Source organism: Callionymus lyra, chromosome 12 (genome assembly GCF_982586985.1).
Source record: "Callionymus lyra chromosome 12, fCalLyr1.hap1.1, whole genome shotgun sequence".
In the NCBI taxonomy this organism is placed as follows: Eukaryota; Metazoa; Chordata; class Actinopteri; order Syngnathiformes; family Callionymidae; genus Callionymus; species Callionymus lyra.
Genome location: NC_141829.1, coordinates 24,596,105 through 24,610,667, shown reverse-complemented (window position 1 = coordinate 24,610,667; position 14,563 = coordinate 24,596,105). Strand labels below are relative to the sequence as shown.

The 14,563-nt window shown below is 36.9% G+C and overlaps 1 protein-coding gene across 2 annotated transcripts in view; it reads left to right on the top strand.

Annotated features, from left to right (window-relative positions):
* tmeff2a (transmembrane protein with EGF-like and two follistatin-like domains 2a) overlaps nt 1-14,563 on the top strand; it is a 134,331-nt gene that overhangs the window by 42,613 nt on the left and 77,155 nt on the right. For both annotated transcript variants that reach the window (XM_087804607.1, XM_087804606.1), the window contains exon 3: nt 10,634-10,763. In XM_087804607.1, the coding sequence (XP_087660733.1) occupies nt 10,634-10,763 (130 nt within the window). The remainder of the gene's footprint in view (nt 1-10,633; nt 10,764-14,563) is intronic.

The following is a 14,563-nucleotide window of genomic DNA, read 5'->3' as shown; positions in this document are numbered from 1 at the left end:
GCAGCTCCATGTTGGATCCTGAGTGGAGGTGTGTTGTGGTTCTATGTATTAAAATAGCAAATAGAAGATTTTTTTTTTCTCTCCGTCAGATTAGTAGAGCTTCACAGATGCTGTGCTGGTTGTTTTGGATATATGATCCGTTAACGATAGGGGTGCACCGAATGTCGTTTTTTGTGGCCGATACCTATTTTGTTTTGATGTTTGAGAGTCACAACATGCCGGTGCCAATTTTGTTTGTTACCTAGCAACACAAACACACACATAAGTCACTATTGTTTGTTTTTTTGTTTTTTATTAATCACACAATTCTAACAACAATAAAACTGAACAACACTGTTTTTACAAAAAACACAACCTGTAACAGGAAATCAATAAAACCAAAACTCAAAACAGTTTATTTAAACCAAGATTATGTATAGGCAGTGAACTATTCAAACCCACAATGTAATGTAATGTTTACTTATCGCAAAAATAATGGCAGGTTTTTTGCAAATTACAATTGTTAGAAAGTGTGTAAACGGTGTGTGTATTTGTTCATTGAAGTGATTCCGGTTCAGTGAAAGAGCGTTCACCTTGGCAATCCCGCCTTCAGTGAATTTCATTCACATGAAGAGAAAGTGTGTCTTCATCATTCACACATTCATTGTTGATTCATTTTAAGTAATATCTAAAAGTTATATCTATCTATTATCATGTATGAATATAAATAGCACAGCATAACATCAGCATATATTCGTCATTTGATCGGCCGATCAGTGTGATCTCATAAACTCATTAAATTGTGTTTGAACCTTTTCTTTGAACTGAACAAAAGACACATTGAGCGGAAATGGATACCAGCCAGTCTTAGATACACTATTGTTCACAAGAACAGTTATTCATCATGGTGTGTGTGTGGTGGGCTTTGGACGTCTGCATCTTCATCTGGCCTTTACTCCCTTCAACCGGTAACTACTTGATGATGTTGAAGGAAAGAAAGTAATGACCAAATGCTTTAAACACTTATATAAAATAACAATATGGTGCTTTTATATAGACTACTTAATGGAAAGATAAACTTTTCATAATCTCAACTTTTTTTTCCAAAGGACTACAGTTTAAAAATGTCCAACTGGCTAACATTATCACATGCATAGAATACATAAATACAAATTGAATAATGTAACTACAGAGAGTGAAATCTTCTAGTAGTGATGGTCTGATGAAGCTTCATGAAGCAGTGTCATGTTGTTTTGAGGTCAGTAGGTGGCGCCATCAGTTTAAAAACCATGTGATGTTTGATTAAACAGAGTAAAACAGTGCACAGACCGCCATCTAGTGGACTCTGAAAATAATGACACTGCTTCATGAAGCTTCATCAGACCATCATCTTGTACTTGTTTACTACCAATAACTCGGTGACTTGTGTACTTGTTTCAATCCAGAAACAAAACTTGATACTTGCTTTAATGTCTATAAATCAAGAAAATATTTGTTGTTACAAAATTTTCAAGAAAGACCACAGATGAGCGTCAGGAGTCTAGACTTTACTACTTAAAGTAAAAGGAAAAACAATTGTCTCTCAAGCTTCTCCTGCCCATGTAGTACCTCCTAATTTAGAGCCTGGTCTAATGATTCCTAAAGGCTGGTCGGGGGGTAGAACACTTTGTAAATCTTTAATGATGCTGATGATGCCGCGCCCGCTTCACCTGGCAGCAGATAATCAGCGGAAGATCCATGAGTGACCTTTTACAGAATATTTATGAACTTCCAACAGATACTTTTGATTAAAAATGTTCACGAGTATGAATGGAATCTTCTCAGGAAAAATCAGAAGTATGTGGATGATAGTTGGTTCGGATTCTAGTGGACTGCGGTGTTCGAGCATAACAGAGACGGATGCATCGTTTCTTTTTCCACTTATTGAGGCTGATATCGTGTCATGTTGTCCCTTTCTGCCTCTTGCAAAAGCTCTAGCCTTCAAATTGGAATGCTCATTCCCTCCACTACATCGTCACACACTGATGCGGGCACTTGCTTTCACTCTTCATCTCTCCTCTGCTATACTTCTCTCGCACACAGTGCATTGTGGCATTATTTCCAACGCTGTTCTCCCGTGTCTCGCCCTCATCACTTATGCTTATCACCTTGTCTGACCCTTTACCTTTTACTCCTTTACCTTAGAAGCCTGTCGGAATTTCATTTTATTCATTTTTGTCCTTTTAAAAAAATCCCTCTTACCATATTTTGTTATTCACACGGCCTCTCCTCCCATCAATCTGCCTCCCACCACCTGTTTTTGTCCACCCGTGTTGGCTGCTCAGCTGCAGCAGAGTCACAGGATGAATGATGATCCCTGGACTTGTTTTACTAGTTTGTTGTGACCGGATAGGAGCCTTTTATTGAATAATTGTTGCACTGTTCGTCCGTGCATGTTGTGATGCATCCATCCACAGCAGGTATGGGAGAGTTCTGGCCACCTTCCCGCAGCCTAAAGAACTCTGAGATGAGCCTAGGCAGAACCACAGCAGCCCCTGCAGGAGGCTAGAGGAACCCATTACTCATATGCACAGAAGGAGCTATGAAATGCATCAGAATCCAAACACACGGAGCTTGGTTTGTAAAACAAAAACATGCTGGGAATCTGTGATGGCAGCCCGTGTGTTTGCATGACCACACATAATACTCCCCATCAATGTATCCTCACAGCACTGTTGACACCTCTTCTGTTGTCACGCCGGCGCAGACACCGCACGAGCGTCCAGGCTTTGTCACAGCAGAGGTGTGGGTCAATGTCTGTTCCTCGTGCACAGCTCCAGCCTGCAGGCACATAAGGCCATGCCATATGGCCCTGGCCCATGGCCCCCGACTACCCTGTCTGCAGGGACTCATGAAGGATCAAATTCTATCACCTTCTGTCTAGTTTTGCAATTGGACGGAGCACAAGTTGGGTCTAGATAAGGAGCGTCTGTCTTCCAATCCATCATTGGGTTGAATTTGATTCAGTCTCAAATAATAACAAAGTTTTCTTAAGAGATACAATTTAAGAAAGACTATGAAGAGGAAAAGGAAAAACAGGACCCAGAAAACACTTTGAGGAGAACCAGGCTCAGTGTTGTCGGCCTCCTGCTGTGACGGGTGGGAAGTTGGGGGTCAAGCCTGGATCTCTCTTGTATTAATATCGATTGTGGCCTATTTCAATATTTCAGCCTTTCATTAGCCTATATTAATATTTTTTGTGTATAATAAACATTCATTTAAAGAGTAAGTGTAATCTATTGAGTCAATTTAAATAACTAATTTAGAGTCATATACATAATCTGGACTTTAAACCTGATAATAAACTACATTTGATTTATTTCATTTTTTGTTATGTTCAAGTCACGTTTTTCAATGGCATCTGGGTGTTGTTCATATAATAAAGTGCAATATGAATGAAAATGCTCATTTCCAATAGTGAAAAACATTATTTCCGATGTAGATTATCTGAGTATCTAAGACAAGATCAGAGCTAATAATATATTGATGAATTCCAAAATCCAGTAATATTCCCTCTGCTACATATTCTCTTATGCTTCTTTCAGGAAAATTATCTCAAATTATTCGTCATATTTAAATACTCATGTATTGTGCTTCTAATTTATTAAAGAACATCCCTGGGAAATGTTTAGCAATTTTAAACCATTTTTTAACTTCATTTTAAACATATTCATAGCAGTTAACATTACTTTAATTTCTCCTTCCCTTACTAGGCTTTTGGGATGTCATGACCATATCCTAGCTACTAAGGGCAGGAGGCAAGGGACACCATGGACAGGTTGGCAACCTGTTGCAGAGCACAACAAAACCAACAACCACACACTTTAACATAGGGTCAATTTATAATAATCAATCAACCTCTGTAAGAATTTGGAATATGGGAAGAAACCAGAGTATGTCAGGCGAGCGATGAACATACAAATTCAACACAGAAAGGATGCAGGATGCCTTAAGCTGACAGTGGTTGTGCTAACAAAATCATATAAGAAATGACTAGAGAGGCTGATTAAGGTATCTTGAACGGTAATGTGTTGATTTAAGTGTATCTTAAATAGATCATGGACTCTATTGTACTGATCAGTATATGTGTGTTTGTACAAAACTATATTTTGATTGAAATATTTACATTAGAAAATGTGCACACTGAAAACACTTCATTTTCTGGAAATTATGGTCTCTCTTGTAACCTCATTTTCTGAGACTTCAGATAGCGGAGAACTTTTCAAAGTGATAAGTTCAAAACATGGTCATGATGAGGAACTAACTGCATCTTGGAGAGGGAGACTTCAACATTTGAAACATGTGAAGTCAGCGAGAGTTAGGGTTAGTACATTAGTTGTCCTTTAAGGTGGAAGAGACTGACTTGTTGTGACAACCCCTGATGGGAAATGCTGGAATTTCTGTTTTTTAGCACGGCTTTGCCATTATGTTGCTTTAGGAGTTTCAAATAAGTCAACATGACATCTGACTACAGACAAGATGAAGATGTATTTCTTGTCTGACGTCTATCCACACGGAGACAGTTTATATCTCGGGAGCCTCGACTGAGATGTGAAGCACAACATGCCGTACGAGAGCCGAGCCTCACTATTTATGGATGAGTTTGTACGCAGCTACACTCTCTATTTTGCACCTCTTAAGGATATGGAGGCTTTACATCCCACATCCTCTCATCGGCTCGCCTTCCTGCAGGGTTGGAGCCAAACGCTGAGAAGATCAAGAGATGGGGTTGGGGAGTTTCGCAGGAAAAAAAGGGCACTCTTAAAAGACACCCGCAGGGTTCTACCGGGCAGCTTTCCCTCGTGTTGCATCATGCCTGGCATAAAGTGAGAGTCCCCAGGTTAAGAAACGCCTGAGCCAGATGGGAGACAGTGTGAGAGACGGAGGGAAGGATAGCAAACACCGCGAGCAGCACACCGAGCTGTTCCAACAGCCTTTGTAGGGTTGCCATTCCTTTCATTCTTTACCGTTCTCCTTTGAGAGGATTTTCTTTCTCTTTCTCCTTTTCTCTCCATGCTTTTTTCGTTTCCTTTCCGTTGCACGATGCTGTGTTTCTTTTTTATCTTCCGCGAGATTATTTCCTTCGGCAATGTGGCTATTTTTTATCGAGCTAGGTTTTTGGAAGCAGGACTTTTTCCTGCGTCTATCTGACTTCTAAACTTCCTTTACCTCGTTTAATGTTCTCTGTCTCTCTCTCATCCATTTCCCCTGACTTCTCTCTCCTGTTAGCCCAATTCCACTCAGCATTTTTGCCTCTCATCTTCTCCACAGCCCGTTTCCTTCCTGCATCTCCATCCCTTTGATCAAGTGCCAGTGCGCAGTTTCCTCCATCACTCCTCCTACTCCTTTAGCTCCCCACCGTCAATTCTGTTGTCTTTTTTCTCCTCCTCGACTGTTTAGAAACTATTCCGACTCGATCGTTATTTTGCTCTGGGGCAGAGACAGAACTTGTCAATTTCGGAAGGGATTTAGACACAACTCGATTCTCTGATGTTCACTAAATGCGTGTCTCAAATGTAAGGCTGGGTTTGACGCATATGTTAGTTTGTTTTGGAATTACTATTTGCATTTTTCTGGACAACTTCAGGGGGTTTTCTTAAGAATATTTTCTCAATGGCAGTTGGGAATTTGTTTAAAATGAAGGAAATAATTCAGTCAGACTCTGGGTGTCTGGTCAAGACAAAGCCCTTGACTCACAATGCTATTTTAGAAACTACAAGGTGAAGTAAACTTCACTATTACTTATGTTCATCATCCTACTGTCGACCTTATCTGTAACAGAACTTGAAAAGTGCGGCACAGGGGCTAAATACAACCCTTTGTCAGAGTAAAATTAATACAATAAATATATATATTTAGGATTTTAAAGTAATAATAATAAAAAAAGATTTCATATTATTTATCTATCATGTCATATTTATATTTGCAGATACCCACATGAATTATTTTTTTTTTTTTAACTAACTTTTCCTAACATATTTTGATCCATTTCGCTCAACTTATCCTCACAACACACACATACGAAATGTGAACCCTTAAAGTGTATGTTTCCATCCCAGATCTATAGCTGACCCTGTAAAAGACGCTATGCAAATATAAAACACTTATTTACTTACTTACTAAGTGGGAGAATAGTTATGTCAGAAACATTTTTCTTTCTGCAATTACCTAAACCATAGGAAATCCTTGTTTTTCAGTCCATTAAAATGCTTTTATAAGATTCATGTTAAAAGCTTTTCTGTCAAGCTAGGGTAAGTGGTCTTGGATGTTCACTCTTACTTACATGCTTGAGACTCCGATTAAGAAGTATGTTTTTTTGTATATACTGTGGGTGGAAACTGGAATGGTTAGATAGAGCCGGGGTATGCAGAGAAAGAACACACACAAAGGGCCACCATCTTGCCCGAAGCCACACTTAAACCAGATAGAATTTTGCCACCCAAAATTACTGAAGGAGCAGGAGAGGTGCAGAGTACAACACTTTATACTGATGTTTTTCAATATGTATTCATCTATATATTATCCTCACACAGCAGTGTAAATGTATGTTTCCCAAATATCCAATGTCAGTAGTAAATGTGTCTCACAGCTCGGGTGAGTAATGGACCATTAAATCCTGGGAAGCCAAAAGACAATGATGACATTACTGTTATTATTATTTTATTATGTGTACGAACAATGCAATTAGCAGATCAATACATGTCTTCGGATGATTCAGTGCGACTGCCTTGGCGGATGTTGGGTCGTAAAGTTCCCAATTCTTCCCCGTTGTCATCTTTTGCTCTAATATTCTTATAATCTTTTCTTTTTTTTGCTTCAGCAGCCTGTCGTATGATGAAATATCCGCCACTATGTGAGGTCAGAGATACATTTCAGTAGCATTCAATCAAAGCCGACAGAACTATTTCAGCCACTGATACAGACTCATATTTAAAAGGGGAAATTTACCATAATGAATGTGATTAAACAAGTGCAACCAGGTTCGCCCTCAAGCTCTACTAATGAAAGTGATAAGAGTCCTTATCTTATGTTGCGATCCAACTTAATAAACCTCATAAGATCATTGAGATTGGTCATGATTGACACATACTGACTCCAGTATGCACATCTGCATTCGATTTGCCAATGCTAGAAATACAGTTAGAAATTCATGATTACATTTCATTCATTTGGTTATTAAACCAGACATTTCCCTACAGCGTCAAATTGGACAAGGATTATTTAAATTATCATTGTGTTAATGTAACCACCCTATTATTTTTAAAATCCGATTTTAAGAATTCAATTAACAATGTTATTTTATAACAAAAGGCCGCCTTATAGATATAATATATAGTACTGTTGCGAGGTATACCTGAATCTTTAAGTGTGCAATTATTTGTTAAAACAAGAATCAGTAAGGTTAACGAGTTTCAGTATTGTTGTGTTTGTATATACGTTTCCAAGTTTTAGAAAATGTTTTTGGGATAAACCAGGAACTTACTGGACCCAAATATGTGAAGTTGCTGGAGGTAGTAATCAGAAACAGACCAAAATAAGGAGATTAACAATAGTCAAGAAAACAATGGGAGAATAAACTGAAAGCTTGCAGAGGATTAGTTTTACACATGTAATAAATCTAGAAAGTAAATTGCACCAGACTTGCACAAGACTGGAAGATCTGAAAACCACAGACGCAATACAATTTAGTAACAACATTTTATGCAGGTTTTCGAGATTTGCGTTTGTTTCTAGTTTATAAATATTGTAGGAAAATATTCTATGATGATCGCACCGACTTCTAATTATACAGAAAAAAAACAGTAGGGGGTCTCAAACAAAATTTGCCGGGACTTTCATCTGTTTTTCTGCACGTCTTTTGTCTAATTTGTTGTGTTAATATGAATTTCAACAAGAATAATAACCTTACTTACTTACTTACAAATGACAGCATTGGATGGGATGATATTTATACCTTACCCATCTGACATTGTAAATGGCCTGCATGACGCTAGTATAAGACCCCTGGTGCACGATATACGAAGTTGATGTTGTTGTAGAGAATGTGTCTTTGCTCGAAGATAGATTGTGGAGGTCAGTCAACCACTCGACGTGTGGAGGATGGTTACAACCACATGGAAGGAAATACAGTAGTTTGGGTTGTAGAAGATGCTGGCCGGTCTTCTACTTATCGGTTATTGCCAGCTACGAGTTAAATGGTCAAAACAAAACACAATTGATATGTGGTTAAAATGTTATGAGGTAGAAAAGATCGTCATCATTTCTGTGTCTTCCTTTCCTTTGATATTGTAGTCAGAGCTATAAATGTTGCTACTCATTCAGGTATCAACATGACTGCTTGACCCCTATTACAGCAGATGAACAATTGATTCATAACAAAGGATCAATTCGCTCCTGTTTAGTCGGGTTTATTATTTAAAATTCACTTGTCTGACAAGAGCATAAATATTTTAGAACTCCCGCAGTGTGAGCCTGGTTAATTCTGTCCATGATTTATTCCACTAAAAAGCTCATTTTGAAGTACTTTTGTCAGAGCCATGTTAGTCGCTGCAAAAGCACTAGGAGAAGATTTGTCCCTAAGAATTCCGGGTCAGTCTGTAAGAGACTTGAAAGACGCCAGAAGTGGAAACAAAGAACACAGAGCTGCTTAGCCTCATTACCCTGCAGCGACTCTCCGGGGACCTCGATGTCCTTGTAAAGCGAAACCCAGCAGGAGCCCATTTTCTCACACTCAATATTCCTCTAAATCTAATCATTTCATGCGGCTTTGGCTATAAAACAACTATTTTCCTGGACCTCAGATAAGCATTTCTCCTTGAGAATACATCAAACGTGAATGGTCACATTTGTTATTCCTGCGAGAGGTGCAGTTAAATCAATATTAAGTCTAACCATCGTCTCCTAGCTTAAACACAGAACGAAAGAAAATATTTATGACGAAAGTGCCATCAGTCATCTGAGCATCGGCTAAACCATGTGGGGAAAGAAACAAGGACTCTCCTGTGCCGTAGCAGCTTTGTGCTCAATGCCCTTGAGCAAGCCACTTAACCTATGACTGCTCCAGTGAAGCATCAGAAGACAGAGAACTTTAATTCTGAAGGATTATGGAGTGGATTTTTGCAAGAAAAAGGAAGCATTTTCACAGAAGAAGAATAAGTTGATTTATTTCTTAATTTTAGCACAAACATTTCTGATTTAACCATTTGACGTCATGCTCTCATGTTTTTTTCTTTGCTTTCTTTTTCTCTCAAGCTTTTAACAGAACAATAGGCTCATTACGAAAGTTTTAATTAGAGAGACTCTCTTCAAAAATCTGCCACTATATAAACATTTCCTAAGGTTTAATTTTATCGCCCAAAGTTAAAAGTGACATCAGGTGATCTTTATTGGTCCTATATTTATTATCACGATCCGTGGGTCTAGAAAATACTAGAGCATTTCTGCAGAAGATTTCCAAAAAGGGAATTTTGGGCTTTTGTACAGAACCATTGTCACTGAAGGACTTGGCCGAAACAGGATGACCATTACGCAGGATCGGATATAGTATTCCCTCAAAAGAATATGGATCCAGATACAGTTTCTTAATGTATCATATATTCATGTTTTTTATACAATTGACAATTTTACAAATTTTTCAGCAGAGCACTCCATAATAGGCCTGTTCTTCAGTTAGCCAACGTCACACTTTTGAATTTCATTTTATAACATATTTCCGCTCTAATTAATATTTGCATACTTTTTTTATTGAGTTATTCATTGAAGCATTTGAAAAATTGTGATTAGCATGTTAAGTTATTTTGGCGTTTCGGTTTTTCGGCCTTGGTTTTCCTGGTTTTGAACAACAATTTTGGAGAGTTACTAGATTTCATCCTGTTAATATTTAGAAAGCTGTCATTTCCCGATTAAACCCAAGCTCTGTGGATTCACATTGAATGGGTCTTTGTACTAAAGAAATCATGTTGCAGCAACACGGTCATGTATGTGTAAATCTTGGACATGTCTAAAGGACTTGTGTGTACATCGCGAGTGCACGAGAGTCACAGGTGGGCGTGTCAAGATAGAATTCTTGACTTGAGTTAGGATGATAAGCTTGTCCTGGTAAAAAACAATGAACCAATAAACCTGTAAAGCAAGTAATTCCAGGCATTATTGAATTTAATATCATGATATTTGAGTAGAAAAAGGTCATTATTGACAGATGAGAGTGTGATCATTGGAGTGACGCTGTATTCTGTTTAATATTGACACGCTCGAAAGGTGAAAATAGAACCAAGAAAAGTATTTGACATGCGTGGGTTTAGCCTTCAATGATAATGAATATTCTCAATAAATGAGCAAATCTAGCTTTGGAAGAGGAATTTCTGTGAGTCTGTTCAGGCATAAATGTTCATTTGAAATTAGCATCAGCATGTATTTATTCACCATTGATTTCTGACTTGTTGGGGTGTCAAATACAAGCCATGAACCGTTGCCAGGTAATAGCTGCAACCTAAAAATGCATGATAAACGAATACAACCTCAATGTTGGATATGTCCTTGGTAACTTTTTAAAATGAGCTGATTACCGCTGCATGCTCCACTTTAAACCTCTTTTTTCGTCTTCTTCTCTCCTCAGTGCAACAATGACTATGTCCCAGTTTGCGGCTCCAACAATCAAAACTACCAGAACGAGTGCTTCCTGCGCAGAGACGCCTGCAAGCAGCAGTCGGAAGTCCTCATCATGTCAGAGGGAGCTTGTCCTGTTGGTACGTATCACGTTGATTGTCTTAGATCACAGGCTCGCATGGCTGCGGGCGGATGATGTAACTACTTCTGGTTTGATGCAACAGTCATAGAAGTACAGTAACGTGATTTTAACGATTGTTAGTCTGAGGCGTGAATCGTCAAAACCTACACGAGGTTAATGCTTGTCACCATTTTCTTCTTTGGAAGAGTGTGACTCTTGTGACGGGCCCTCAAGCCAAAAGAAGGGAGGCACAAAGAAAAGACTGAAAGGATGAGAAAAACTATTGGGATTGTTATGAAGTAACAACCACAAAAAAATGAATATTGACTGCAAGCAAGGATATTAGAAAGTATTCTAGTGCCAAAATTGACGTGAAATGTTTTTTTTAATTGTTTCTCTTTTATATATACTTTGACAAGGTCTGTTCTAGGGTGATACATGAATTCATAATGGCAAATATTATCTAAAAGTGATTTTTTTAAAAAGGCTTTAATTTAAAAAAGCTTTTATAAAACATGAAAAAGCACTAAAACTCTGCATACCACATCAAGGAGCTAATGTCAGAATTCTTGATAAAATAAAATACAATTTAAAAAAAATGTCTACAAATCAAGATATTTGTAAACAAGCAAACGTGTACAGAAATGTAACTTCTGTAGCTAAGATGAGATTTATGCATTTACCACTGTAACACTGGATAGACAATGCCATCACATACCAAAATTTGCAAACAAATATTTATAATCAAATACGTTTAAAATCATTAAGGTAATGCAATTCAAATGAAATTCATACTTAAATGAATTTAACTGTATATTAAAAGATTCTCTTACATCCATGGTTCACAGTATAATGGGATACATTGGGATGTGGAAACAAGAGAAAATAAAGGGCAAGATTATCGTAAGAAAAACCTCAAATACATGCCTCTTGAAGTGAAGGTGAAAGTGACATTCTTCAAGCCGTTCTGTGACAGCATCTGCTGAACCTGACATACTTACATGTTGTTTTGACATTACAACCGAGCTTGGAGTGTCATTTTTATCATGGAAAGTCAGAAGTAGCAAAGAATCAAAATCAAAAGAGGGCTCTTTGAGAGACATGGACGCACACATCTCAGCTAGCAGTAGAGTTCAATCTGACGATGGCGTTGGCATATCATCTTTGGTCTGATACCACTGTAAAAAGATTGTTCTTTTGTATTCAGAGATTCAGTTTTCCACAGTATTCTAAGCACAGCACTGTATTAATTTTAATGTACCTATTGTCTATAAAAGCGGATTACCATAGAAACCACCGGCAGTTCATTTTTTGCATGACAACTTCCACTCTCCAGGAAGGAAAGGGCAAAAACATCAAATGAATACACAGCTTCAAGAAAATCAGCTTGTTCAAGAGTGTATATCTTTTTTAAAGTCATATCCTAGGAAATGTACCCCTTTGTGTCCTGAAATCACATCAAAACTGTAGCTACATTGTATCCAAACACAATTTAGTTCTGAACATGAAAGAATCTGTTCTTGCACTTCTGTTTCCAGTACCACACTGGCTTGTATACAGTTTATCTCTCTATTCTTTGTTATTTTTATTCCTAATCTTATACAAGCTTACTTGATTTCTTATGGAGGTTACAATAATATTACTGTGTTGTATTAACCATGATATTATAATTATGCCCACAGGCTGTTTTTGTGTTTATTCTTTACTCCGGCAAGTGTTACAGAAAAAAGCAAAGAGAAATTACAGAAGAAGACAAAGTAACCTCTTGCTTGAGTCAGTTGAGAAGCCTGAGAGCGCCATGAGCAAGTAACAGTTTTATAAAAGCAATGATCAGAAAGACCAATAGAGACTGAAGGAAATTAATTTTATTGAGTTTTCACATCAATAATGCATGTTATTGGCAAATAGCACTACATTTATTTTTTACTTTTAAGTTCTCCTTGTGACTTGTTGTTCTGCAACACACTTAAGGAGGCAGTTATGCACATTTTGCTTACCATGTCAAGGGGTTTGATCACAAGGTTTCTGGCAGAATTATATTTGTAAAAACCCTTTTGAAAGCGTTATATCTAAAAAAAAAAAAAACCTTCTGAAAATTTATACAGAACATATGGGCTTTTATCTTTATCTAACAATCTTGAAATAATCATGACAGATGTGAAAATGTAATGTTAATACGACTTATGACTTAAAATATTAGCAATAATTACAATACAATAACAACAATAACATCAATAATAATCATGAAAATAATAATAATAATAAATGTATTATAACAAGAGTAGTCCATGAAAATTATAGTAAAACAAATTGTAGAATGTAGTTCTCTATTCTTAAGTGCAAATATATGAATTTGTAGAAATCACATTAAACAGGAAAAGATACAGAATAATTCATCAGAGATTCAATATTGAACCAATATTTTAATTGTTTTGCTTGAGAATCTCAAAGAACTTGCAAATAGGAAGATTTGTTGAAGTGTAAACTTTTGAAAGTAAATCATTTTTGAAACGATAGAAAGAACTACAACATGAAGTAAAAAGATGATATATCGACTATATTCATCTTCTTAAAAGAGTGATTCTTAGCATAACAAAAAAGACAAAGTGATGATTATAAAAAAAAATAATTATATATTGGATTCATATTTTAAAAATTAAAGTGGATGTTCCAGTGGTGCTTATGAAATCAGAAACTACCTAGCAAATATCTTGTCAGGGAAAAAATGCTCTGCCTTGAAATATATAAATTTACGCAAACCTAAAGTGATAAATAGTCCTATGAGGAACTAGGATATAGCAGAGGTTTAAGTAGATTTTCTTTGTGCTAGTGTGTTGTTAGATCAAGTCTGGTGATCTATGAGGAAGTTCAAAGCATCCACGGAGTATGTGAGGGATCTATCAGTATTATTATAGGTTGAATATGTGCGTTTGTTATAGATGATTCCAAGGCAAGCTTTGAAGGCTTTGAATTCATTTATATAATGTTTATTTTCCTTTCAAGAGTTTTTGGTTACACAATTTTAGTTTCTTTTGTGGGGGAAAGAGGCTTTTGAAAATTAATGCTAGAGGCCAAAGCTCAAAACAGTTTGTGGTTTCTGGAGATGTCACTTAAACACACAACATATTCATTTGTCCTGTCTGTACTATCCTGGGTGTTTGGTTGGTTCATGTTTCCTCATTTTCTGTGTGTACAATGATCCATTATGTCACATATTATAAAAAGTTATCTCATCTTTCAGGCTGGAAACGTGACAGAGTGCACTTCTCTTTTACAATGTATTTTATTTGTAATTATTTGTTGGCTATACATCATGATGAAAACAATATTAGCAGACTAGTTAGGAAAAAAGTCTCCATGATGGAACATAATGTTTGCTGATAATATAGGCATTTGTGGTGAAAGGATGTTTAGAATTATTGTAATCTTATAATAATTTATCCCTATGTAGGATGTTTGATCAAACAGCCTCCAAAACGGTTACTTTCTTAAGACGTTTCTATTTGTGCAGGCTTTTCCTTGAATTTCTCGAACTCCTGTGTTGTTCTCGGTGTTGTCTTGATCTTTGAAGTATGTACTGTTTTGAGTATTGTTTTGATTGTTAAAGCGCTTTGTGACCCTGGTCTCGAAAAGCGCTATATAAATATATATTACTTACTTACTTACTTACTTTCCACCACAGTTGTTTATATATTTCTCTCCAAACAGTAGCAATATTGGTTGAATGATCAGTTACGTCCAACCTGTAACACTTAGCATATCATTCTTGTTCCTTACTTGATACAGAGATTGAAATGCTGTTACCATTGAGCTGGACAA